General features: G+C 43.0%; 2 protein-coding genes across 2 annotated transcripts; both read left to right on the top strand.

Moving 5' to 3' along the window:
* Positions 1 to 4,150: 4,150 nt before the first annotated feature.
* On the top strand, positions 4,151 to 5,725 carry slc18a3a (solute carrier family 18 member 3a; the record flags this gene model as incomplete). The annotated part of the gene is made up of 1 exon (XM_083774230.1): positions 4,151 to 5,725. The coding sequence occupies one exon, from the start codon at positions 4,151 to 4,153 to the stop codon at positions 5,723 to 5,725; it is 1,575 nt and encodes a 524-aa protein (XP_083630356.1).
* Positions 5,726 to 8,088: 2,363 nt separating this feature from the next.
* On the top strand, positions 8,089 to 23,139 carry chata (choline O-acetyltransferase a; the record flags this gene model as incomplete). Its single annotated transcript, XM_083774957.1, has 14 exons — positions 8,089 to 8,133; positions 10,040 to 10,237; positions 10,584 to 10,702; positions 14,168 to 14,221; positions 14,799 to 14,979; positions 16,934 to 17,111; positions 17,942 to 18,111; positions 19,316 to 19,416; positions 20,437 to 20,565; positions 20,689 to 20,811; positions 21,579 to 21,720; positions 21,913 to 21,975; positions 22,069 to 22,206; positions 22,711 to 23,139. 14 exons carry the CDS (start codon positions 8,089 to 8,091, stop codon positions 23,137 to 23,139), a joined length of 2,070 nt encoding a protein of 689 aa, XP_083631083.1.
* Positions 23,140 to 26,562: the final 3,423 nt, after the last annotated feature.

Raw genomic sequence — 26,562 nt, 5'->3', positions numbered from 1 at the left:
CATTTCTTCCTCAGCCTATAGTGGGAATAGGCATGCACGGCTTGGTAAGCCGTGGATATGCACGGCTTGGGATACACTGCCATGTCTTCCTTCTCAGAATGCTTTTCTTTCATGTGGATTCCAAGGGGTTCGATTTCCCAAAAGTTGCGTAACTGATCTGACAGTGCCTGTTCCTCTCCGACGCTGATGTGCATCACTTCAATGTCCACAACTTCAGTTATGATATTTAGCGTGGTGCACCAGCCATCCACATACACTTTCAATTGCAACTAGTCCTTTTTCATTCAGTCTCTCCATTTTTCCTGTGACCATTTTCCAATATTGGTCTCCGCCAATTAGGACTCCTAATTCCAATGCATCCATCCCTGATGGGTACATATGCTATGGGCATTCCTTTTGCTTCCAAAATCCAAGTCCCTCCTTATCTTTCCGTTTGGCGCTTTAATCATAGAAGTGTTGTGTGTTTCCAATAAATGGACATCAATGCTTTGATTGTTCTTAATATTTCTCAAACGAGCCTTCACTTTCCTGCAGGTAATTCTCTGGGGTGTTTTGGAACCAAACACATATACATATTCAACGTTTCTTTACCTATAACTGGCAGGTTAAGTGCTCTGGAAATATCCTCTTTAATGAAACTGCGGGTGCTACCCCCATCTAATAGGCACGTGGCTACTTGGCTTTGCGTTGGTGCATCTATCCAAATGGTAGCTGTCTGCAGTAATACTGTAGGCTATTGTCAGAGTTGCTTGCTACACTAATAACTGCATCTGCAACACTGTGGTCAGCCTGTCTGTCGTTGCCGTGGTCGGCGCGTCTATCATGCGCTGTATATTGACTGGCTGTTTGATTGCAAACTGTTTTGTGGTGTCTGCGCCCGCACTCTTCACAGTGAAAGCCCTGCGTATACAATTACGCGCGACATGCCTGCCCATGTGCCTATACCAGACATACAAAACACCTGCCTTGTTTCCTCAGTGTTTCTCTTCTTAGTTCAACAGTCAGTTCAGTACAGTTCTTGGATTTGTGATTACCATTACAGAAGAATATGCATTTTGAATCATCTCTGAAACTCGCAGCATGGAATGCAGCTGTGGAGGCAGCGCGCCGCCGCTGTAGCTTTTCCTTTTTTCCGTTCTTCTCCCATGCAGTCTGAGCGCTCTCTTGATTCTCTCTCTGGGGGGTCATGCGTTCCTTGCGTAAGATTGGCCGTTCTCTCACGGCTCTCCACTTCTTTTTGTACAAATTACATTAGGTTTTTTACACTGAACGTATTGTTCTTTCCATCATCACCATCATCATCACCGCCAGTTTGACGAGTGAAGTTCCCTAATCCTAATGTGATTTCCTCCGGTATCATTTTCATGAGAATTGGGCACAATACGTTTCCATACGTGTCGGATACAACTCCCATTGAATCTAGGCTTAATTCTTACTTGTATCTCAAATCTCAATGAACTCATCATACAGTTTGCGTAATGCAATCACATCTGTGGCCCTTTTAACTGGAGTCAGATTTAACAGTTATTATATAACTGAGTTCCAGAAAATATAAACTGCAGACTCTCTTCCCGGAACGTTATTGCTGAAATAGAATATTGCTCTTGCATTAGGATAATAATAATAATAATAATAATAATAATAATAATAATAATAATAATAATAATAATAACAATAACAATAACAATAACAATAACAATAACAATAATATTAATAATAATACCATTGCCTACCGATGATGTCACTAGGCAGGTTTCTGAACTGTCCACATTCGATCTCGATAGGACAGAAATTGTACCACCTTTCAATGAGCATTTAAGACATATTTGGCTATGCGTTTTTTTCCCCAGTAAATTATTAACTCTGTAGCCTACTTGATCATACTAGCGTCACACAAAAGCATAACATGTAGATCAGCTACTTTTGCTATTTTGGCAGTTGAATAGGCCTATACTAAACCGTTTTGGACATATATATATATAGGCTATTAGGCTTACACCCGACAAAGACGCTATATATAAATATAGGTTGAAAAACGAAACTAAATTTGCTATACATTTATACTCAATTACAGTTATTACACTGAGTAAAATATATATTACAGTTTAGTAAAGTTTATACCACTAGAATACCTGGAATATCTCATTCATACTCTGCAGTGCCGAGTCGGCACCAAAAGGTGGCAGTATCACACAACCGCACTGTCCGCACAAGCATCCAAAAGGCCGTGTCACATTCTCAAGATGGAAGTGCACTCCCTCCTCAAAAGATGGAAGTGCACTCCCTCCTCAAAAGATGGAAGTGCACTCCCTCCTCAAAAGATGGAAGTGCACTCCCTCCTCAAAAGCATTGCAACCGTGTCGTATATAACAGACCCTCGGTGGCATGATGAGTAGCAGCCTAGCAGGTGGAAGGAGGAAAACAACTTTGTGACAGATCGATGATAAATCAAAGTTTAGAGAATCTGAGTTGAATTGATAGTTGTATTGAACTGTTCTCCATGATTTTAGTAGGAAACTGCAAAGTTATGGACAGGAGGACAGAAGCTAAGACTATAGATATAGGACATTTATTATGAAGAGAAAAAAAGCATTAGAAGTTGGCTGACACAGTGGTGGAGCCTGCCTGGCAAATTACATGAGGGGGGGGGGGGGGGGTCCTTTTTGTGGGTGTGGCCAAAAGTGGGCGATACCAAAAGGTGTGCGTGGCCATGACATCAGATTTCGACAGCTTCAAATTAGTGTTAAAAATAATATAACCAAATTGACTCCAGTCCTCTGTTTAATTAACTATAAGTAAGCACTTGTGTTACTTGTAATGTGTTCTTAGAAGACAATTGTAAACAGCTCCCTGGATAAAGACCACATTGTAAAAGTAAAAGTATACTGTACCAATTTTATAACCTGTTAATAAAAATGTATTTGACAAAAACCAAGTGAACCCTTATTAGATCTAACTATTGAGAGTGTAAAATGAAACCTTAAAGCTCCATTTGGTTTCATTTTACATTCTCAAGATATACATTATTGTTGACAACTATACTGTTTCAGACAGTGTGGTGTTATACTTTCCATATACCGTCAGTCAAGCTGCATACTGTCGTAGCCTATCTGGTGGAGCTGTCCACTCCAGCGTGGTGCTGAAAGTGGACAGATCCATGCATGCATAGTGCGCTTTGTGTTAATTGCGCTGCATGTGCGTAAAATGTTGTAGTGTCGCGCTCATGGCCAGGCAGTGCGTAAACCAAACATAATAAAACCCACACATTCAACTAAAAGCGAAAACAAACAAACAATATAATTTAGCACCTTAACAACTGCACATTTAAATAAACCGAATCCATCTATTGATTTGTTTTTTGTTTTATTACCACTTGAAGCAGTTGGCCGCGGACGGGATACACCATAGTGGGGCTTCTGGATGGATAGCAGATTTAATTAGCATAAAAGACGGGTGGGGAGAGAACAGCAGGGCTGTGCGTCACAGACAGCCCCTCGTAAGAATATTGGGGGGAGGGGGGATGGGGAGGTGGGGATGGGGGGGGGCACCTTGGGAGTCAACAAACTGCAGTGTGTGTAGCCTATTCCTTTCCAACAGAAACGGTTCTAGACGAAATGATGACATAGCCCTCCTCCCCTGTCTCGTTACAGGTGACTGAAGACCCGCGCGGGCCGTGGAAAAGACGCACCAGCCCCGGCTGTGAAGAGAAGACCCTGCATGTTATACCCACCCTGTCTGGGACCGACAGACTGAGAGAAGAGAGCGGTGTCTTGGGGGGGCACTCCAACACAACACGTCACCCGAATGACAGGATATGAGACAATGAGGCGGGCGACGGCGCCGATAGAACGCGTCCAAGAAGAAAGTCACGAGAGTGGATACGTGGTGGTGGTGCGCGCAATGACGGACGGCGCAGGGGAGAAGTAAAGCAAGTGAAAGTTTAGTCGTCTCATTATAGGGCTCCCCGCGCGTGCCGAAGCGAGGGAACCGAGGAAATAAACAACAGATGTACCCTTTGTAGCGTTATTTGACACGGGGGAAAAAATAGTTGGAGGGGGAGATTATATTTTCAAGTGAGAAGAAGAATTAAAAGGGACGAGGGGGAGAAAAAAAAGGGAAAAAAAACATGGAACCGGAGGAGAAACAAACCATGGAACCGGAGCAGGGGGGTACCGCATCAGAGACGCAACAACAAGCCTCTAATTTGGCCCAATCTGCCGCCATGAAACTGTCCCAGATGAGCGAAAGAACTAAGCAACTGGGCACCGCCATCAAAAACCCGGACCGACAGCGGAGGATTATCCTGGTGATAGTGTGCGTGGCGCTCCTGTTGGACAACATGCTGTATATGGTCATCGTGCCCATCATACCCGACTACCTGGTGGAGCTGCAGCTGGAGGCCGACCACATCGCCGCGCTGCACCGACACAACAACTCCAACGCCACCGTGCACAAAGTTACCAAAGGGGACTTCGACCTACAGATCGGAGTGCTGTTCGCCTCCAAGGCCATCCTGCAGCTCCTGGTGAACCCGCTGAGCGGCACGTTCATAGACCGGATCGGCTACGAAATCCCGCTCTTCATCGGCCTGAACGTCATGTTCCTCTCCACCGTCATATTCGCCTTCGCCGAGAACTACTGGACGCTGTTCCTGGCGCGCAGCATGCAAGGGCTCGGCTCGGCGTTCGCGGACACGGCGGGCATCGCGCTGATCGCGGACAAGTACACGGAGGAGGGCGAGCGGAGCAAGGCGCTGGGCATCGCGCTGGCCTTCATCTCGTTCGGCAGCCTCGTGGCGCCGCCGTTCGGCGGCGTCCTGTACGAGTTCGCCGGAAAGCAGGTGCCCTTCATCGTGCTCGCGTGCATCTGCCTGGCGGACGGCCTGCTGTGCCTGCTGGTGCTGAAGCCCTTCTCCAACCAGGAGAGGGCCAACATGCCCGTGGGGACCCCCATATACAAGCTGATGATGGACCCGTACATCATGGTGGTGGCCGGGGCACTGACCACCTGCAACATCCCGCTGGCCTTCCTGGAGCCCACCATCGCCAACTGGATGGAGGAGACCATGGGCTCCAGCCAGTGGGAGATCGGCATGACGTGGTTCCCCGCGTTCTTCCCGCACGTCCTCGGGGTCTACCTCACCGTCAAACTGGGGGCCAAGTACCCGCACCTGCAGTGGTTCTACGGCGCCATAGGCATGGTGGTCATCGGCGCCAGCTCGTGCACCGTGCCGGCCTGCAAGACCTTCGGCCAGCTCATGATCCCGCTGTGCGGCATCTGCTTCGGCATCGCCCTGGTGGACACGGCGCTGCTGCCCTCGCTGGCCTTCCTGGTGGACATACGCCACGTGTCCGTGTACGGCAGCGTGTACGCCATCGCGGACATCTCCTACTGCGTGGCGTACGCGCTGGGCCCCGTGGCGGCGGGCCAGATCGTGCACGACCTCGGATTCGTGCAGCTCAACCTGGGCATGGGCCTAGCCAACGTGCTTTACGCGCCGGCCCTGTTGCTGCTCAAGAGCGTGTCGCAGATGAAGCCGTCGTTTTCGGAGCGCAACATGCTGCTGGAGGACGGCCCCACGGGCCTCTACGACACGCTGAAGATGGAGGACAGGGAGAAGAGACGGAAGGGCTTGTGCACGACGCTGGACGAGAACGGCGTGAGCACCTTTGCGCAAAGGTCCCTCTCGGAGGAGTCGTCGGGAGGGGACTTAGAGTATGCGTAAAAACTAAAAAACTAAAACTAAAACTAAAACTAAACTTTCAGCCGAAAATGAAAGTGTTAAAGTGCCCATACAGCGACTTGCTACACCCCCCTTAATGTTATACCGCTTTGATCCACGCGTTTGCATAATCTGATTAGGATTGTGTAACAAGAGAGGACTCAAGTTCAATTCCCTGCCTCTGGAGACTAACTCCCGTGGACACACTGTCATCCCAAATAGCCTATGGCGTTTTGCGCTAATAGAACACGCGCGCGTTCGTTGGCATTTGCGTGTGTGTGTGAGAGAGAGAGTATGGTGAAAGGATTTATGGAGATAAATGTATGTTGTTATCAATATGTGTTGTAGTGTCAAAAATCAGATTCCATATATCATATTCAGGGATTGTGTGTTATAATGTGTTTTAACAAAAACAAAAACAAAAAACAAACAAAAAACTGAGCAAATGAAATGTATTCGCCATTCAATATTAATCTATAGTCATTCTCTGCCAGAGTCGTGCTGCTAAAAAATAAATAAAAAGTAAAAACAATATGCAATATGTCACATGACACTTTTAGAGAGATAAAAATAGATGGAACTGAGTTGAAACCTGCGTCTTTGTTGTCTGTTATTCTATAGTCTATTTATTTTGAATGATGTGTTCTGGAATGCATAGCCTATAATTAATTGTAATATATGAACTTGCAACGAACTGTATATATGTGTATAATGTACATAATTAAATCAAGATGACGTGAAACTGTGCAGTGTTTTTTATGTGATTATTTCTTATTGAGAATTAAAACATTTATTTGTTATACATTTGCGCCTTATCTGTGATCCGCAGAACAATGTTTCTATATATGATTCAGCACCATGGCCAGCGCCCTCGCCCAATTATGGGCCAGCGTTATCTCTCATTGCATTGCCCTTAAATAAATATACTCAATGAATTAGGAACCGTGGAGACTCGTATCTTCAGTTCTTCACAATCCAAACTGAACTACTGAAGATGGACAACAACGGAAATATAACCCAAAACATATTTTATTGTAATTGTCTTAAGTTTATGTCCAGTAGGCCTACATTATGTATACGTCACACACCATTAATTATCAATTATCATGCAATCATCAAAAGCTCCAATTCCTTTGAAACGATGCTACTTAAAATATGTATATAAAAATGTATAAGAAACATATCAAATGCACATGAAGTTGCAAAATGTCTTCTTGCTTCACACAGACAGAGCGCCGAATCTGCGTCAACTCGGTTCATTATATAAAAAATAAAAAAAAGCCAGGTATAAGTTATAATCCTATAAGCAGAGGAGCAGCTCGTATAACCTCTGAGATTTACAGAGGCTATATGTATAAGGTTAAACCACATCTTCAAGTTCCATCCATGTACACAGAGTGGGTGAACAATAATCTGAACTCTGAAGGCATTCAGACCTGGTCTATAGGGGGGGGGGACACACGCACAGAACTACTAAACAAACTTCTCTCCGCAAATAGCAAGCACGCAGGCTTATGGGAGGAGCCTTGTTGTGAAGGGGGGCGGTGGGGAGGGGGGGGGAGGGGTAGGTACCTTCAGCATCTCTCCTGAGCCAACCAAAGATGTGCGTGAGGATTGTACTGTACACTTGTATACAGTAGGCTATAGGATGCTCAAACTGCTGGGGCTGGAATTAATGAATGAATGTGTGCAAGCCTCAATTGGGATCTATGCTGAGTAGGAATGGACTCCATACAAGATGAGGAACACATCATCATCATCTGAACATCATCAAACTTCACACGACGGGTGGAATTGTTTATCTTCTTGGTGAGTGCAGGGGGGGAAATGTTTTACAAGTTTGCTTAATATACGGGCAAACGCGCCTTTTTTAAGGCTATATAATTAACACGCAATATATGGAGTTATCGATGCCAACTGCCTCATGGGCAGCATTGTTTATAATGTTATAGTCTCCGAAATGGAAACGATAACTGCACGTAAAAAGCGTCTAAGCTTTAATTTTCATGTTTGTAAAGTTACGGGAGTGATACTATATAACCAACCTATATAAATTCCCTTTATAACATTTACCATACAAGCGACAACCATTTAAAGATAATTGTTTTCTGCCCGGGCGCGCCTTATAAATAAATCACATTGATTGGCATTCGTTTCTCTCTCTCTCTCTCTCTCTCTCTCTCTCTCTGCGACTTTTGCTTTTAATACGAATAGATCCATGAGGGAACGTGTGACATTATTAATGCCAGTATGAATTCCTCTTTTATTTATACATGCAGAGTGAGGAGTGTGGACTGGAGCGCTTGTCTGTCTCAGAGGAATTCAGATCTTTGGCTGACTGACGCTTCCAAACTTCAGCTCCAAACATGCCCGTTCTGGACCCCCAGCCTTCTAAAGACCCAGGAGGCGATGTAAATAGAACCCTTCATTCACTATTGTTTGTTTTGTTTTGTTTTCAGCTATACTTTTAAGAATACAATGGAAAACCGGAAAAGAATGGAGAGAAACACTGTATAATTTGGATTAAAAGGAAAACAATATACTATTTTTTAAATAAGATTAAGATATATAGCCTATAACATACATTTTAAAACATTTTTACTGAGGATGTCTAGAGGCTATAGCAAATATTCTAATTTGTAATATAGGCCTAATAAGTAAAGTAATATTGGGTGAAAAGGGTGAGTAAACCGTTTTAATGCCATATAGCTATTCCCTGCTTTTATAAGTGCTATATTTTGTATTTACATTAATGCTATTTACATTGATGTCTTATTACACTACAGCACCTAAGCCATTTAGTTTATACCCCAAGGCTGATAAAGCAAGGCTCCAGACATCCAAACAAACTGGTCAGGCTACTACTTGGCCTTATACTCCCAGAACCCACCTCACCCCTGCTCATTTTGATATAGGTTGGAATGGCTTAGGGTTGACGACAGAGTACTGCATCTTGCAATGGGCCTGGTCTACAAGATTCGCTACACCACTAAGATATACCCATGTACCTGTAAAAAAAATCCTTAATGTCAATGAAGTCCACGATCAACAACACCAGAGGGAGTTCAACAAACCATGATGTTCAACAAAGATTCGGCTCAAACAAGGGGTTAAATTAACATCGCTCCTATATGCCACTAAAATGTGGAACGCTCTACCAACAGCTGTTAAAAAATGTGAATCCCTAGTGCCTAGACTCCTTCAAAAACACTCTCAAAGAGTATACTTACAGATGGATGGCTGCAATTTGAACCTGGTCCCTGTAACCTGGTCCCTGTAACCTGGTCCCTGTAACCTGGCCCCTGTAACCTGGCCCCCTGTAAATAAGCCCATTAAATAAGGGCATGTATCCTTCCTTGGACCGTATACCCATTCTGCAATCTGTTAACATTTTCAATCAATCAATCAATCAATCAATATTGTATAGGATTCAAAGGACATTCAGATGTTTTACATTAGATGGTCGTATCATCCGGGGACGTGCACACATAGACATCAAAGGGGGCTTCAGCCCCTGCCTTTTTACCCGTCTGTAAAACAACTGCCCTCTCCAGACCACGAATGCAGCATTTACTGATGGTGAAAGAGATGCAAAATGCCCTCCTCTCCTTTCCATACCATGGCGGAAGGCAGCATTCAGGAGAATTGCTTTTTTTCCCAAAGTCTCCTGAACTTGAACGCAGCATTTTGCTTTGAACAAATTTGTTTCTAAATCCATGTCGTACACCACATCTCCACTATAAAGAGTGATGGGTTGCCCCTGAAAATAGCTGATAATAGCTGGTTCTCTGCATCAGTTAATTTACAAGAAGTGCACACAATTAGAGAATGTAGAAGAATTGTTATTTTGATCAATGTTTGCCTATGGTACCATATCAATGCAGCATGGAATTGTGTATGAAATCTTATCCAACGACAACAACGTCTTGGGTAAGTGAGAGGCAAAATCTCATCAAATGGTGGTCCGTGGCTCCGAATAAATAATGGGCCTTTGGTATGAAAAGGGTTGAAAACCACTGATATAACCCATTCTAGACGGGAACCCCTTTGTGTTTTAAGCATTATGTTATACTTTAGCTATTGAAAAATAGCAGATCTACTTAGCTCTGTAGATCTGCTATTCTACAGAGCTGGGGGGGGGGGGGGGGGGGGGGAGGGTGTCCCTGGAACAACATATTTTCAGATGGGGGTCAGATAATTCCCGGTGGTCCTTGACATGGAAAAGTTTGAGAACCACTGACATAGAAACATTATGTTTTTCAGAAAAAAGCCTCAGGTCTAAATCCATCCATTTGCCCATTCCATGCCACCATGCAGGACTTGCTTCTGCCCAAGCTGCCGGTGCCCGTACTGCAGGACACCTTGGACATGTACCTGCGGTGCACAGAGCACCTGGTGACAGAGGAGCAGGCCAAGAGGACCCAGGGCACTGTCAAGAAGTTTGGAGCGCCCGGAGGCGTGGGCGAGCTGCTACAAAAACGACTCCTGGAGAGGAGGGAGAGCAAAGCTAACTGGGTAAATAATAATTAAAAAAAGCAATCAATCAAATAATAATAAATAAATAAAAATCACTGTAGTATAGACTTCAGAACCACAACATACGTATAGCACTGCAGCTGTAATTGTCCTCAACGCACACCAAGCTCTTTTTTACTGAAAGTGTGCTTGGGGAGGAATCATTATTCAGATGATATTACATTTACAATAGAAAACAAACCTTCGAGCAAAGTTCCTGGCGATTAAGTCTACCTCTTGGGACATTTAATGTATTCAGTATAGCCTCCTTTGAACACGTATCTGGCAATGCTGGTTCCTGCGTGGTTTTTAACAATTCCTTCTGCATAAACGACTTATTCTACAGATTTATGATTACTGGCTGAACGACATGTACCTGAACAACAGACAAGCTCTCCCTGTTAACTCCAGCCCTGCCATGGTCTTCCCACAGCAGACCTTCAAAGCTCCCATTGACTCTCTAAGGTACCCCCCCCCCCCCCACACACACACACACACACACACACACACACACACACACACACACACACATTGGAAAAGAACATGGCATGACATAATTGTTATTTAGTAATAGGGTTTCCTTTAGCTCCGGCACCCCATATCACAAATACTCATGGACCCTTCCTGAAGGGAGATGTCTTGGTCATGTACAGTCTCAATATTTCATATCAATGGTCTTTTGTCAGGTGTGTGCTGTGAACAACAAGTGTGACTCAGCCTTTTTACACATTACCAAATTTAACCAGACAAGGAAGGTAAAAAACATATATACAAGGAACACCGAAAAACTATACTCTGGGAAATGCTCAGATTAAAAACCTATGGAAACAATAAAGTTCCTTTAAGGACAGTTCCGTGAGTACTGGTATTCTCTTGTTTAACCGGTTCTTCCCAGACCGTGCACCCGATAAAATGCTCAGAAACATTAAGATGAATTGCAGCCGTGCCTGCTTCCTTGATTTAGATGCGTGGCGACAACGATATGGTTCAAGAGTTATACGCCAAAACGTAAAGTGGGCTGTTATAGCGCGACCATGAGGCCGACCAATATAATTACAAGTTAATTAATTGTAGTAATTATTATGAACCTATTATTATGACGAGACGAGACAAGCTGTCAGCCAATTTCATTGGGATAAAATGCTGTCTGTATTACACAAATTACACTATTATACTTATTACACTATTTGCACTTTCCGGATTGAGGGAACATAGGGCTGAGGGAACATATGGTCTGTTTTGGAATGGGGGAACATAGAGCTGAGGGAACATAGGGCTGAGGGAACATAGGAACGAGGGAACATAGGCATGACCCCGGCAAGACAAGACAAAGCAATGCAAGGCAAAGCAAGATGAGGCAAGGCCAAAAGGCAAGGCAAGGAAAGACAAGCATATCCTCCTCATCTCACAGTTGCCAGTCAAAAATGTTTCTTTGTGAAAATGTAATCAAATACATGCCAAGGGCCCCCATAAGAGAAGAGTTTTACGGCTCTAGCAGTGATTCTCAACCCGTTCAATTTCAAGGACCCCCAGTTTTACATGCATTAGTCTACGGTCCCTCATTTAATGGCATTTCTATCTTTGGGAGTTGGGACCCCAAATTATATTGTAAAATCAAAGTTAATTTAACTCTGAGAGTGTACAAATGGAACCAAATGGACCCTAATGGGTCAGAGTTACAGACCCATGAGGGTCCATTTGGTTCCAAACTATCATTTAGCTGGGGACCCCCTGGAACTCCCTCAAGTACCCCTGGGGGTCCCAGGACCCCACTTTGGGAACCACTGTGCTACAGTGCCTATATGATCAACTACACCATGGTCTTAATTGAATACTTCCTGGATACGTATAGGAGTGTTCACATTGACAGATTGGGTCATTACCCAGTGTGCCTTGAGGGGCCATGCAGTGAACTGGTTGCAGATGCTAATAGACATTGAAGGCCGTGGTTTGGTCAACATGCTATTGATCTGGGCACACCGTGTCACACACACATGTCTACAAACAGAACAAGTATAAGCCATGTGGCCACCATCTCCCGTTTATTGTATTTCTTTGCGTGATGTAGTACCCATGGACCTGACGCTAGCACGTCGCAGGGACTTACACCCAGTGGTATAATTAACCAAGTGAAGTATAGTACTTAATAAAATGTTGAGGCATTTGTAGTTTACTTGAGTATAATTTCCAATACTTTTACGTTAGTAACTATAATTACTTTGTAGATTTTGACTCATTACAATAATTATTGCACAACTATGAAAAACAAAAGCCTTCCTGCCCTACAGTAGCTACTCTGTCCAATGTGTGACCTAAGTGTGGTTTAACATATAGATTCTATACCTACATGATGTCTATAAGGGCTCCTGTCTTACCTGTCCCAAGGCAGGGCATATAGAATCAATTAGGAGAACAACAATACAGCAAAGTCTGTGTCTCTGGGTTAGCAAACAAACTGCAAGTGAGCATGATTGGTGAAGGCGGAGTTAGAGAATCGGAGGCTGGCATGAGTGGCAAATGGGGACGAACACAGTTGAACAGTTGAGTGATTTGTGGCTGTATAGTGTGTACAGATGATTGTGGATCTCAGACCTGGAGAGAGTGACAGAGGGAAGGAGGAGATATGGAGAGAACACAAAAACCAAGAAACAACACAGTGGCACGTAACAAGTATATACATTAACCACTTCAGCCCTCCAGGCCCTATATCCACTTCGCCCATTTGGAAATAGCCAATCTATTGTGAGCTACATTTTAGGCATTTGAATGAAAACTTGTTTTAAGTAAAACATTTGAGTACTTTTTGCCCACCACTGCTTACCCCCAATCAAAGCATTGATGTCGGGGGCACGGTGGCACAGTCGGTAGTGCTGTCGCCTCACAGCTAGAAGGTCCTGGGTTCGATTCCCGCTGGGGACGCTGTGGTTGCTGCTCTCCTCTGTCCATCAGTGCCCATACCCGAGGTGGGGTTGGCGAAAGGGCCTTTCTGTGTGGAGTTAGCATGTTCTCCCTGTGTCCCCTGGGGTAGGTAGTGGTACCCGCACAAAAAACATGCAGTAATCGTGGTCTCTAAACTGCCTCCCCCTGGCCAGCCAGGGTGCCTGATGGAGGGGAAAGGAACTGGTTGGAATAACGTGTTCCTTCCACGCGCTACGTCCAACCAGGGAAACTCCCCCCTGTCAGATGTAAAGGAGCAACTTGGACACTCAAGCATGAAGGAAGCATGAGTTCAAGTCCGTTGCTCTCCCCAGGTTGGCAGAGCGTGTGTAGAGCCCCGGATCACATTAGATAATTGACACAGGGGTGAAAAATCGTGGGACAAGAAATTTATTTAAAAAAAAAACCCTTGATGTCGAGTGAAAAGCAACAAGGCATTGGGTATCATTTAGTACTCAGGGCGAACACTCTAACCACACGGCCACTGAGCTGGTTAACCAAAACAAGAACAAAGTCAGAAACTGAGAATCAGCGCTCACTCATTGTGCAAAAATTGTACAGTGAGTGTTGTTGTAAGAATGTGAGACAAAGCATGTAGGTGTAAGTCGTTAAAATGGGCCCTAAGAGTGAATCAGCAACAACTGATAGGACAGGTTAAGCCTGAGGTATAAGTAATGATGAAATTGAAAGGCATTCAGACGTTGATATTATTTCCAATTTAGCTAAACATGAAATTCAACAGACAAAAGCATGGACTGCAAGTGTGTAGATTGTAATTCAGAGATGCAACCAAAGAGGACTGTCACAGTAGCGCGCGCACACACACACACACACACACACACACACACACACACACACACACACACACACACACACACACACACACACACACACACACACACACACACACACACACACACACACACACACACACACACACACACACACACACACACACACACACACACACACTCAAATGTCGTCTTTCAACAGGTTTGCTGCCCACCTCATTTCTGGAGTTCTGGAGTACAAGACTCATCTTGACGCGTAAGTTCATCTACTATAACCAGAGGTGTAAAGTATAGTACATGTACTTAAGTACAATGTTGAGGTATTTGTACTTGAGTATCTCCAATTAAAACATTCTTTTCTACATTTACTCAAGCACATTTTGAAGTCTACTTTCACTTGTAACATAAATTGAATATTTCTACATTGCAGTATTGATACTTTTACTTAAGTAAGAAATGTAAAATACTTTGTCCACCACTAAATGGTAAATGGTGCTTTTATATAGCGCTTTTATCCAAAGCGCTTTGCATAGATTGCGCACAGATTCATTCACACACAATTCACACACCGATGGCGGAGGAAACCATGCAAGGTACCAACCTGCACATCGGGAGCAATTAGGGGTTCAGCGTCTTGCTCAAGGACACTTCGACACTAACTCTGGGGGAGCCACGGGTTCGAACTGGCAACCTCGCGGTTCCCATCCGGCCGTTCTGCCGGCCACTCTACCCATGAGCTACTGCCACCCCACTGCTTGTAGAGAACTGATAGAGATGTATGTGTGGGTGTGCGTATTTGCGCTGCGTGCGTGTGTCTGCGTGCGTGTGTGTAGGCGTGCTCTGCCCACAGACTATGCCCGAGGCCAGCTGGCTGGCACCCCGCTGTGCATGGAGCAGTACTATCGTCTGTTCACCTCCTATCGCCTACCGGGGCCTGCGAGGGACACGCTGGTGGCGCAGGAGAGCAGCGTGATGCCAGAACCCGAACACATCATCGTGGCCTGCAAGAACCAGGTGAGAATCCATAATCCATGAGGACAGTAACACAGTGCAATGTCAAGAGAGATGTGGAACACGTGGAAACTATATTGGCTCTTGTTGACTTTATTAGATTTTCAGGCCGATATAATGTGTCTACATTGTGCTATGAGCTATTCAGGCACGAGTTCCACCAAACAGTGGGACTCGTGACCCATCTGGACCAATGTTTATGGGTCACGACTCGAGTAAAAATCCCATTTTATTTTCCTACATTTGAAAACATATTAAACTTAGCCCGCTAGCATTTATTGTCACGCCAGGCCCCGGTACACCCACCCGACGTAGCCCCCATGGGGGTCCAGGACAGAACCCCTGCATGGGGCCCACAGTCTGGGTCTGTTGCTGAGCTTGTAGATCAGCTATTTTCACTCTTTGTTGTAAGAAAAAAGCGAGTAGGTGTAAGTTGTTAAAATGGGCCTCTAAGAGTGAATCAGCAACAACTGATAGGACAGAGGTTAAGCCTGAGGTATAAACCTTCTACAAAGCAAAACTTAAGACACGACCAAGTAATGATGAAATTGAAAGGCATTCAGATGTCGATATTATTTCCAATTTAGCGAAACATGAAATTCAACAGACAAAAGCATGGACTGCAAGTGTGTAGATTGTAATTCAGAGATGCAACCCAGAGAGGACTGTCACAGTAGCACACACACACACACACACACACACACACACACACACACACACACACACACACACACACACACACACACACACACACACACACACACACACACACACACACACACACACACACACACACACACACATGGTCCCTCTTAATTACAACACTAGAGTCAGCCAACACATCATGTCCTGTCATGTCGGCACACACACGTCGTGTCCACCGACTGTGTCTGATCGTAAACACGCCAACATGTCATATCTTCAACGAGGGATCAGCCATCGTGGCCTATAGTGACAAGTGCTCTGTTAAGTTAATTAGCGATATACAGTGGTGAGAAAAGCGTAGTACTCAAATGTTTTACTTAAGTAAAACTATCAATACTGCAATATAGAAATACTCTGTTACAAGTAAAAGTCCGGAATTCAAAATGTACTTGAGTAAAAGTGCAAAAGTATTGGCATCGAAATGTACAGAAAGTACCAAAAGGAAAAGTACTCTAACAACTGGTTAATGTATGTTTGGTAATACTAATCAAAATCTACAAAGTAACTAGTAAATACAGTTTTCAAATATATGTAGTGGAGTAAAAGTACAATATTGAGTATAAATAAATAAAAGTATTGGAAATTGGAAATACTCAAGTAAAGTACAAACACCACTGGGCATGGCATTTGCATTAGATCATTCCCCCATGGAGTTATTCCTTTCATCATATAGCAGAGACCTGATAGGCAATTGATTGTACAATACGGTAAAGTCATAATTAATTCTGTGGACAGATATGACAGACAAATTCAAGTTTGCTTAAACCGACGGGCTGCATGGGCTGGCCAATCAGTGAACACGGTTCACACGCTCATCCCAATTAGCAGATTCGGATGGTTTGTCCTCCACAGAGTTTATGCAGATATCCGTGGGTTTTATCGGTTCTCGTAAACCGTTGTTAACGTGTTTGCTGACCTACCGCAACCGTCTCAGGCGCCAAACGTTATATTGTGACGTTTTGGAGAAATTAAGTATAGGCTGCATTCTGTGTTGATCACGGCTACTGTTTAGACAGCGGCGACACGCATTGTCCGACATTACAAACCCTAACTCTAAATCTAACCATAACCTCAGTCTTAACTAGCCACGTAAGTCCCCTAACCCAGTGGTTCCCAAAGTGGGGTCCGGGGACCTACTATAGCGACCCAGTAGGCCGCTATAGTAGGCCGCTAGTTGTTACAATGCTCTGAACTTCCAAACTTCCAAACCTGAATGAAACAAATACTCGTTTTTTTCTAAATCTCTGTGTAGTTTTTCGTGCTGGACGTGGTGATCAACTTCCGCCGCCTCAACGAGCGGGACCTGCTCACCCAGCTGGACAAGATCTCCAAGATGGCCAACGGCGAGGAGGAGCGGTCCCCTCCCATTGGCCTGCTCACCTCTGACGGACGCACCGAGTGGGCGGAGTCCCGTCGAGTGCTCATGAAAGGTGGGTGGGGTTAAGAGTTGAACTATAGTTGATATAGTTAATAGTCACATTATCATTACAAAACATACAGTAAATGCTTCAGCCCTATATATTTTTTGACCATTTGAAAATAGCCGATCTACAAGTTCACAATGTGTCGCATCACAATGCCTTGTGAGCTTGTAGATCTGATATTTTATACAGTCGAAAACGTGTAAAATGGGGAATTCTGCATAATGACTACTTTCTACTTTTAAGTTACATTTTGACACCTAATCCTTTTGAATTCCAGACATTTACTTGTAACAGAGTGTTTCAATATTGCAGTATTGATACTTTTATAATACCGGTAATATATATTACGTTTCCCCACCACTGACCACTGCATGGAAAACCCTTACCTGTACTGTAAATAAGATGAGAGAGACCCTACGGCTGTGCCGTTTGTAAATTAGCTTCTAAAATCTTTTTTCTTGCCTTGATCTCCTAACCCCACGCCCCCCTCTTCTTCCCTTTCTTTGTTTCTTGGAAAATTAACCCATTCTGACCGGGCACCCATTTTGGTGTCAGCATCATGTTATGCTTTAGCTATTGAAAAATAGCAGATCTACAAGCTCATATCGCGCCACCGAGTGGCGCGATACGAGCTTGTAGGTCTGCTATTTTTGAAAAATCGACAAGAACGACTGACATTTTTATAGAATCTGATCTCAGGTCAGAATGGGTTCATCAGACCAGTGTGTGTCCGGCGGAAACCTCGTATGAATCTGATCTCAGGTCAGAATGGGTTTTAACACATGGGAACAATAAATGTGACGTGACAATAAACATGACTGTGATCGTGGTGCCAGAGTCCACCAACAGAGACTCTCTGGACATGATCGAGCGCTGCCTGTGCCTGGTGTGTCTGGACGACGCCACCGGTCCCTACATGACCGACGACCACCGCGCCACGCTCATGCTGCACGGAGGGGGAGGGGCCAAGAACGGCGCCAACCGCTGGTACGACAAGCCCATGCAGGTGAGCGAACCAACCGACCTGCACAAATGCTTTTTATCCCATTCTGGGGCGGGAACCCCTTTTGGTGTTTCAAGCATTATGTTATACTTGAGCTAGTTAGCTATATAAAATAGCTTTTTTTTTCAAAAATCGCGAAAACAACATATTTTCAGATGGGGGTCGGTGGCCAATTACATATAATTCTGGGGGTCCTTGACATGAAATAGTTTGAGAACCACTGATATAGAAACATAGCAGGTTTTCAGAAAACCGTCATGATTTAGAAGACATTTTGTAGAATCGAGCTCAGGTCAAAATGGATCAAAAATATAATAACCTCTGGCAGTTACACAAAGTTGCGGAAGTCTCCACACCGCACAACTCCAGTGCGACTTTACTTGAGAGAGACTGACGTTCAAGCATCTAAAGTTGCATGAAAGTTTCACCGTGAAACTGAATTCGGCTATTCCCAGGCCAAATGAAGCATTTTCATTAGGAACGATACTAACACTACGATTACGACCCCTAGAGCCTTACCCAGGTCATTAGCATGGAGCCAGCCAGAGATGTTTTGATTAAGAATTTAGCTGACGTGTGTTGCATGATTCCCATGTTCTCTGCCCAGAGATACTTTGCAGACGGATTGCTTCAGAGGAGAGTGAATTTAAATGTATGAAAACATGAGCAACTAAATCAACAAGTCTCTTTGTGAATTACACATCTGTTCTTCGCATATTTATAAATATATCAATAAATGTATGTATCCATTTTAACCCATTTAGACCTGAGGACGATTCTTAAAATTCGATTCTTCTAAATCCTGACAGTTTTCTGAAATACCTATGTTTAGGTGTTTATCAGTGGTGATCAATATTTCATGTCTAGAACCCCAAAAACTACAGTATATGTATTTGGCCGCCGACCCCCATCTGAAAATATGTTGTTCTAGGGACACCCACAGAAGCAAAGATTTGAGTTAAAAACGTTCACTTTGAAAGAATATATATATATATATATTCAAAGATTTGCACCACATTTTCACAATTTTTCAAAAATAGCAGACCTACAAGTTCGAGTGCTGCGCTATGAGCTTGTAGATCTGCTATTTTTTAACAGCTAAAGCATAACATAATGCTTAAAACACCAAAAGGGGTTCCCGCCCCCAACTGTAAAAAACTGATATGATGGCCAATAATGCATAACACCGTTGTGTTTTCTTTTCCAGTTTGTGGTGGGATCAGATGGTAACTGCGGAGTGGTCTGTGAACATTCAGCGTTTGAAGGGATCGTTCTAGTGCAGTGCACCGAGTACCTCCTCAAATACATGTAAGTCGACTCGTTGTGGAACGTTCCGGAACAGATGGCTTTGCTTTTAACTACGTTCCAACCTGGCGCCCCATGTTTTGGGCATGTCATTATAGGCGAAAAAGTCAAAATTACTTAAAAAAAAGAAAAAGAAAACAAACAAACAAACCCTTTCAAGAAAAGTTTTTTACACCTTTTAACAAAAGGCCATCTTATGATTCCACCGATCCAGACTCAGCCCATTCATTTTTCAATCAATTATTTGAAGCCTCCTGCAGAAAAATAAATAAATAATAATAATAAAATACTATACTTTTATACTATATTATTTTTTATATTACGCCTACTGTATACACCTTCTTTGCTGAAAATATAGCCAGTCTATAGTACAAGCTCAGAATAGGTCATGTTGCAATATGTTGTGAGCTGCAATCTTTGTTGATTGTTTGCCTATTTTCAGTGCCTATTGACATAGACTATAGGTACGCTAGGGTTGATGTGGTTAAGTGGAACATGATGCAGTGTTGTTTTTGCAGCAACATTTGATTTTAGTTTTAGTCATAGTCTCTTGAATAGTTTTAATTTAGTTTTAGTCACATTTTAGTCACCCAAAATGTTTTAGTGTTAGTCTAGTTTTAGTTGACTAAACATCATAAGATTTTAAATCTACAGTTGATTTAGTCGACTAAAATGTATTTTGGCGGGCCTTGATGCCGTCATGACAGATTTGACACTGCTGAAAATAGCCAATCTTACAAGCTCACAACGCCTCGCAACACAACGCGTTGTGAGCTTGTACATCTGCTATTTTCAGCATGCAACCAAGTGTAAAATGACTTATACTGGATCTCTTGTCCACTAGTCCCTTCTTAACATTTTAGTCTAGTTGACGAAATTGTCATTTAGTGTTAGTTTTAGTCACCATAGCTTAGTTTTAATTTAGTTTTCGTCAGTGAAAAAAAGGTAGTCGACGAACATTTTTCGTCTTAGTTTTAGTTGACGAAATCAACACTGACATGATGCCATGTCATATCTCTCCAGGTCCGGCAGTCCATCCAAGCTGGTGAGGGCTGACAGTGTGAGCGCGCTCCCTGCGCCTCACAGGCTGCGCTGGAAATGTACGCCCGAGGTCCACAAACACATCGCCTCCTCCGGAGACAAACTACTGAGGTCAGGCTGCAGCACTCGTTTATTTAGGTCTACATTATTTCTACAACAACCCGAGACAATAATAAAGAAACGACAAAGACCACAGCATCAAAGCAATGCCTTTTGATTTTCTGTTGGTTTCAGGCTGGTGAGGAATCTGGACATGAACGTTCACAAGTTCTGCGGTTACGGCAAAGAGTTTATCAAGAAACAGAAGATGAGCCCAGACGCCTACATCCAGGTCGCCCTGCAGTTAGCCTACTACAGGTAATGGATCCTTTGTTTTTCATCCTATGTAGACTCGCGTTGCCCGGCTGTTGCCTCTTGAAATTTCCGCCATACAGTCTGGAGAACGGAAGCTCTATTATGAGTAAAAATATAAAGCGGAAGTGGAGCCTACTACCCACTTCCGTTTCGTCGTTACAGTCGCGCAAATTTATCCTAATATGGCCTGGGCCGTGGCTCAGCGGTCCAGGCACCTTGGCTGGCAATCCAGTCAGTGTGTGGGTTCGACTCCCGATCCCGGCGGCCTTATACTGCATGTCACCCCCACATCTCTCCCCCCTGTCAGCAAGAATTATCCTAATATAAATAGAAATCATCTAAGCATATATACTGTAGCTTGCTGATTAGCAGAAATGGAAATAAAAAATATATGTTTTTGTGAATGGAAATGACAAACAGATTACTCTGGGAACTGTAGTTCCAGACTCGATATTGCTTTCGGAGACTGTGGAATGGTTGACTATGTCGCTCGCCGAAAATAACAACTGAGGTAGACATCACTATGACATCAGTGATAACAATACTGTACAAGTATTATAGGAGTCTCCAAACTTCCATTACACAAACATAGAAAAAAATAAGTAATATCTAAAAAGAAATAACAAATCTTAAAAAAAAGACATATTACATCATATGGTTCCGTTAAAAACTGTTCTTTTTCAGCGCACACAATCTACAAAGCTCTCTGACTCTCTCTCCCCCCCCCGTCCCTTCTCTGCCTTTCTCTCCCCATGTCCCTCTCTGTCTAGGTGTCATGGGAGACCGGTGTCAACCTATGAAAGTGCTTCCATTCGTCGTTTTCGGGAGGGCAGAGTGGACAACATTCGCTCAGCCACGCCTGAAGCTCTGGCATTTGTTAAAGCAATGACCGATGGCAAACTGGACACTAGTGTAAGCTCATTTCTTTCTTTACTGTACATGTATGATAACAATAAAATGTGCTTCAGCCAAGCGAAAGTATGCCATGTAGAATAATGTGAAAATCACATGCATTTATTTCCACAATGTAAAATGCACCTACTGTAAATGAAGGGGTTTATGACCGAGCATTGATCTTTGGTTATTCATTATTCTTTTTTCCAGAACACGGAGAAGATGGAAAAGTTAAGAGGTGCCATAACGGCACAGACAAAGTACACTCTGTTGGTAAGAATCTGACAATCAATAGACGTATGAGGTTTGATACCGATGCAAATCAATAAAGATATAATAACAAAACGCAACATGTTTCCTTTCCAGGCCATTACAGGGATGGCAATAGACAATCACTTGCTGGGACTGCGTGGAATTGCACAAGAACTTCAGATGGAAAAGCCAGAGATATTTACAGATGAATCCTATCTCGTCAGTAACCACTTCACTCTGTCTACGAGTCAGGTATGTTCATTGAAACTTAGCACTATGGAACTTTTGTTAACGAGTAAAATGTAATTTTGTGAAATCTGTATGGTCCGGCAGAAACCAGCTAACTCCATTTTTCTTTTTTTCATCAATCAATGCCATTGAATGCTATTCTTTTTTTTCATAAATCAATGCTATTGAACACCCGTTACATCTGTGTGTTGGTAAATCCCCTCTTGTGAAAGTATCTAACAATATATAAAGTCACAATTCCAACTTTGATGGCAGTGTTGTTTTGCTTTAAAAGCACTAAATGTTTGCTAGTTCAGTTTAGGTGTTCCGACAGTTAATATATACCACTGATTTAATCTATTATAGCAAATATTCAATATTCTGTCATTCGATAGTTGCAGCCTTATAGTTCTCATTGTGCTCACGTCACATTGCAAAGCATTGTGTGTAATGTATGCTGTGAGCATAGACCATGCTATTTTAACCATTTACTTTCTTCTCATCATATTTAAAAACAAATCTCTCCAGGTTCCCACGACTGTGGACATGTTCTGCTGCTACGGGCCGGTGGTCCCAAACGGCTACGGGGCCTGCTACAACCCACAGTCAGAGCACATCATCTTCTGCGTGTCCAGCTTCCGCGAGAGCCCCGAGACGTGCTCCGGCCAATTTGTCACGGTTCTGGAGCAGGCACTGCTGGAGATGAGGGACTTATGTAAGAAATGCAACCCCGCGCGACCCGAGCAGACGAAGGGACAGGCGCTGGAAAAGCAGACATGCGCGTGCAGCCGGGAGAGAGGCGCTGCCGGGCCCGTGAACGCCACCGCCGGGGGTCAGAAGAACCAGCAGCCACATGTTCCGGTCAGGGCGGCGGCGGAACGGAACATGGTGGAGGCTCACACCCAGACCTCGTCGCAGGGAGAGTCCAGTGCTTTGAAGAATGGAAGTAAGCCATAGAGAACTGTTGATGTCAATGGAAATGTGTAATATGAATTGTTTTGTTGTGTTGGAAAGACTATTTTATTTCTGTATGTATGTATGAATGTATTTATTTATTTTTATCCCACGGATTTCGGATAGTTTAGCGGTGACGAAAATGGAGCCCTAAATGTCTTTGCCAGAAGTTGCAGATCTACAAGCTCACAATGCACCGTGTTGCGACACGTTGTCAACTTGTAGACATTAGGGTACCGGTATTCATGGCTAATGTTACGCCCGGAATAGAGTTGTTGTTCAAGTGGTTTGTAAGTCACAGAGAAAGAGTATTTTAACTAGTGATTAGAATGATCTGTGAACATGTTTTGTGATATATTGCAAAATGTAGTTGGTAGACTATATATTTAAAGTTATTAAAGTGATAATTTGTTTGTGAAAAAAGAGAATATAATCTAATGTAATTTAACTTCTATTTGGTAACAAGGCAAAGGTGATTGTCACTGTTTGCTGTTGCAAGAAAAAGAAATAATGATATTCAATGTGAGGGTATTATACTACAATAGTAGTACAAAGATATATATATAAAGTTTAACTGAATGTATGACTCTATACAAGAAGTGATAAGCAAGACTTCTTGTATTGTATTATTGTAAAGAAGAAGAAAAACAACATTCCATGTGAAGTTGACGTTTATCAAGACATGTTTTTGCACTATAAAATGAGATAAATCAACCACACATACTGTAAGTGTGTTATGAAAGCAAACTGATGGTATGACAGACGGTATACAGTACAGAGAGACTTTATACTGATAGCGAAGAAATCATGTCATCATGTCATCAAGCCTCATGGATGGTGAGCTTGTGGTTCCAGTGAGATCTGTGATAAATGAGCATTAACTATAACAAAGCTTTCTTGTAAAATGTGGATGGACACGCTGCATGCTGCTCTCTGAAAACTGCTGAAAGTGAAGTATTGCAATCTATGCAAATGTGTCAGTTGTTTAGCATCATGGGCTCTATATGCACACGCCATTTTGGAAAGAACTTGGGCACCTTCCCTATACTTCCTTCACAGGTGTTAGCGATGATACTAACGAAGGCTCCGTTCCATTCTGGTCAAACAGAGTCAGGGTGCTGCTAGCCTCGGAAACCCAGACCGGGTGCTGCTATAGTGCTATATTGTGCATGTTGTCTCATTGGAAACACTACTGCTACACCAGTGGTTCTCAAAGTGTTCCAAATGGCCCCATACGGGTCTGTAACTCTGAGAGAGTACAAATGGAACCAATTGGACCCTTAAGGTTACATTTGGTTACATTTGTACACTATTCAGAGTTTATCATCAGTGTGGTCAATGAAATTTAAAAGTTTGAAAACCACTGTACACTAAATGGAAAAGAGCCTTAATTAGTATCATCAGTAGTAGGGAAGGGGTAGAGTAGGAAGAGTGTTATTCTGTGTGCATATTTATAGCCCACTGGCTGTGTCTATAGTAGTACATGGTAACAAAACTAAATAACTGCAAAACTATAAGAAATAAAGAGAACCTGTATAAGCTGAAATATGTGATTATACTGCTATATGCTCAGTTGTATGTCCTAGACTGGAAACTGTCCTCTACAAGAGCAGTAGGCTACAAATATAGAAACAACTGTGCAATTGTTAAGAAGGGACCATTTTGAGTATCTAAAGAATGTTTAAATGTGATCAGAAATGTGTAATTTTGTAAAATGAGTGAATCACAGAAAATAGCAAGTTATTTATTTTTGTATAAATATTATAATGTTGTAGATTTGTGTAAAATATAAATTTTATTTAAGAGAATATAAAATGACCACTATATGTATTCATGGCTGTGACGGAAAATGAATGAATACAAGTTTAAATGTAATACTGTTAATGTAATAAATATAATCATGAAGCATACAGTGCTTGATATTTCATGCTTTCATCAATATGTGCTCAGATCGATGAACCAATATTATCCAGCGCAAGCTCCATGCGCTAGCATGCTGACTGGGCCAGGCTATAGACGAATTCAGAAACGGGTCTCATGGTCGCAGCTTAAGTATTTGCTGTAGGCGGAGACGACATAGCTGCGGGGTAAACCTGCACCACCTCTTCTACTACAGTGAACTGTAGAGTGACTGATGTTAGTCTGCCTTAAACGTTACTCTTTTACCTGCTTTTTACTAACACTAACTACAAAGTTAGTTACTCATACTTTAAACTACTCAGATTCATCCCGATGTTCTGGGCATCTTTGTAGTGTTAGTGTTAGTAAAAAGCAGGTAAAAGAGTAACGTTTGAGACAGACTAACATCAGTCACTCTACAGTTCACTGTAGTAGAAGAGGTGCGGGTTTACCCCACAGCTATGTCGTCTCCGCCTACAGGAAATACGTAAGCTAGATCTGATCTATTCAAACATAACGAATAATCAATGCAAAGTTCGCTTTGGGCCAATCATTTCTCAGTTAGTAACAGTGTGGAGAGCGGCTGAAAAATTGCGCAAGATTGATTTGAAATGGAATTCGTTTTCCCCAGTGTTCAACAATGATGGTTTGCTTTTGGACAATCGTCCTATTCGTTTTCCCAGATGGAGTTCCAAGGGGATTCATACTTTGGGTGATTTATTTGATGTTAATGGTTAATGGTACATTTTTAACTTGTCTGGTAACTCTTTTTATTTCTATTTACAATTGAGAACTGCCATGAGGACATATGGGGTGCCATGGCAGACCCCCCTTGCAATGCACCCTTTGCATAGACTTATCTGTGATGTTAGGTCAAGAGGTTTTGTTTTCTTTAAGTCATGTTGTTAACGTGTATTATTGTGATTTTTGTCTTAAAATAAAAAACATTTGATAACAAAAAAAAAGGAAATACGTAAGCTGCGACCATGAGACCCATTTCTGAATTCGTCTATAGCCTGCCAGTGACATGATCCCCATCTGAAAATGTTGAGCCTGCCCCAGCCTGTGTGATTCCTGGTCAAGAGGGGCGGGTGCTGGCGAAAACAGCCGGTGGATCCAATTGGTTCACAGATCCGAGTGCCCGCCACGCCCCCCCTATACTCCTCCTCTCCTCCTCGGTAGAAAACAGCAGAGAACATTGACGTCACCTAATTTGGAGCTATACGCCCCTTTGCACCGTTATTGGTTAGCGAAATACAAGTTGACTTCCACTTCCCATGCTAGACGATGGGTTTCCCCAGGCTTTTCTGTTTGAGCTGAATGCAAATGAAAATAGAAGCCTGGGTACCGAGGCTATAAAATGTTTTGTGTTTGATTTGTGTTAAATAATTCAAGAATATATATTTTTTAAACATTTTCAAGATTAAAAAAAAAAAGAATCACGTGAGTGTAAAGTTAGGGGCTCCTTTTATCTTGATGCCCATGAATGATGATGAAGTGCACCCACTTAAAGGACCACTTCACAAC

The sequence above is a fragment of the Protomyctophum parallelum genome (genome assembly GCF_964188405.1).
Source record: "Protomyctophum parallelum genome assembly, chromosome: 10".
NCBI lineage: Eukaryota > Metazoa > Chordata > Actinopteri > Myctophiformes > Myctophidae > Protomyctophum > Protomyctophum parallelum.
The sequence above is the reverse complement of the archived record's forward strand: the minus strand, read 5'-3'. Positions and strand labels throughout refer to the sequence as shown.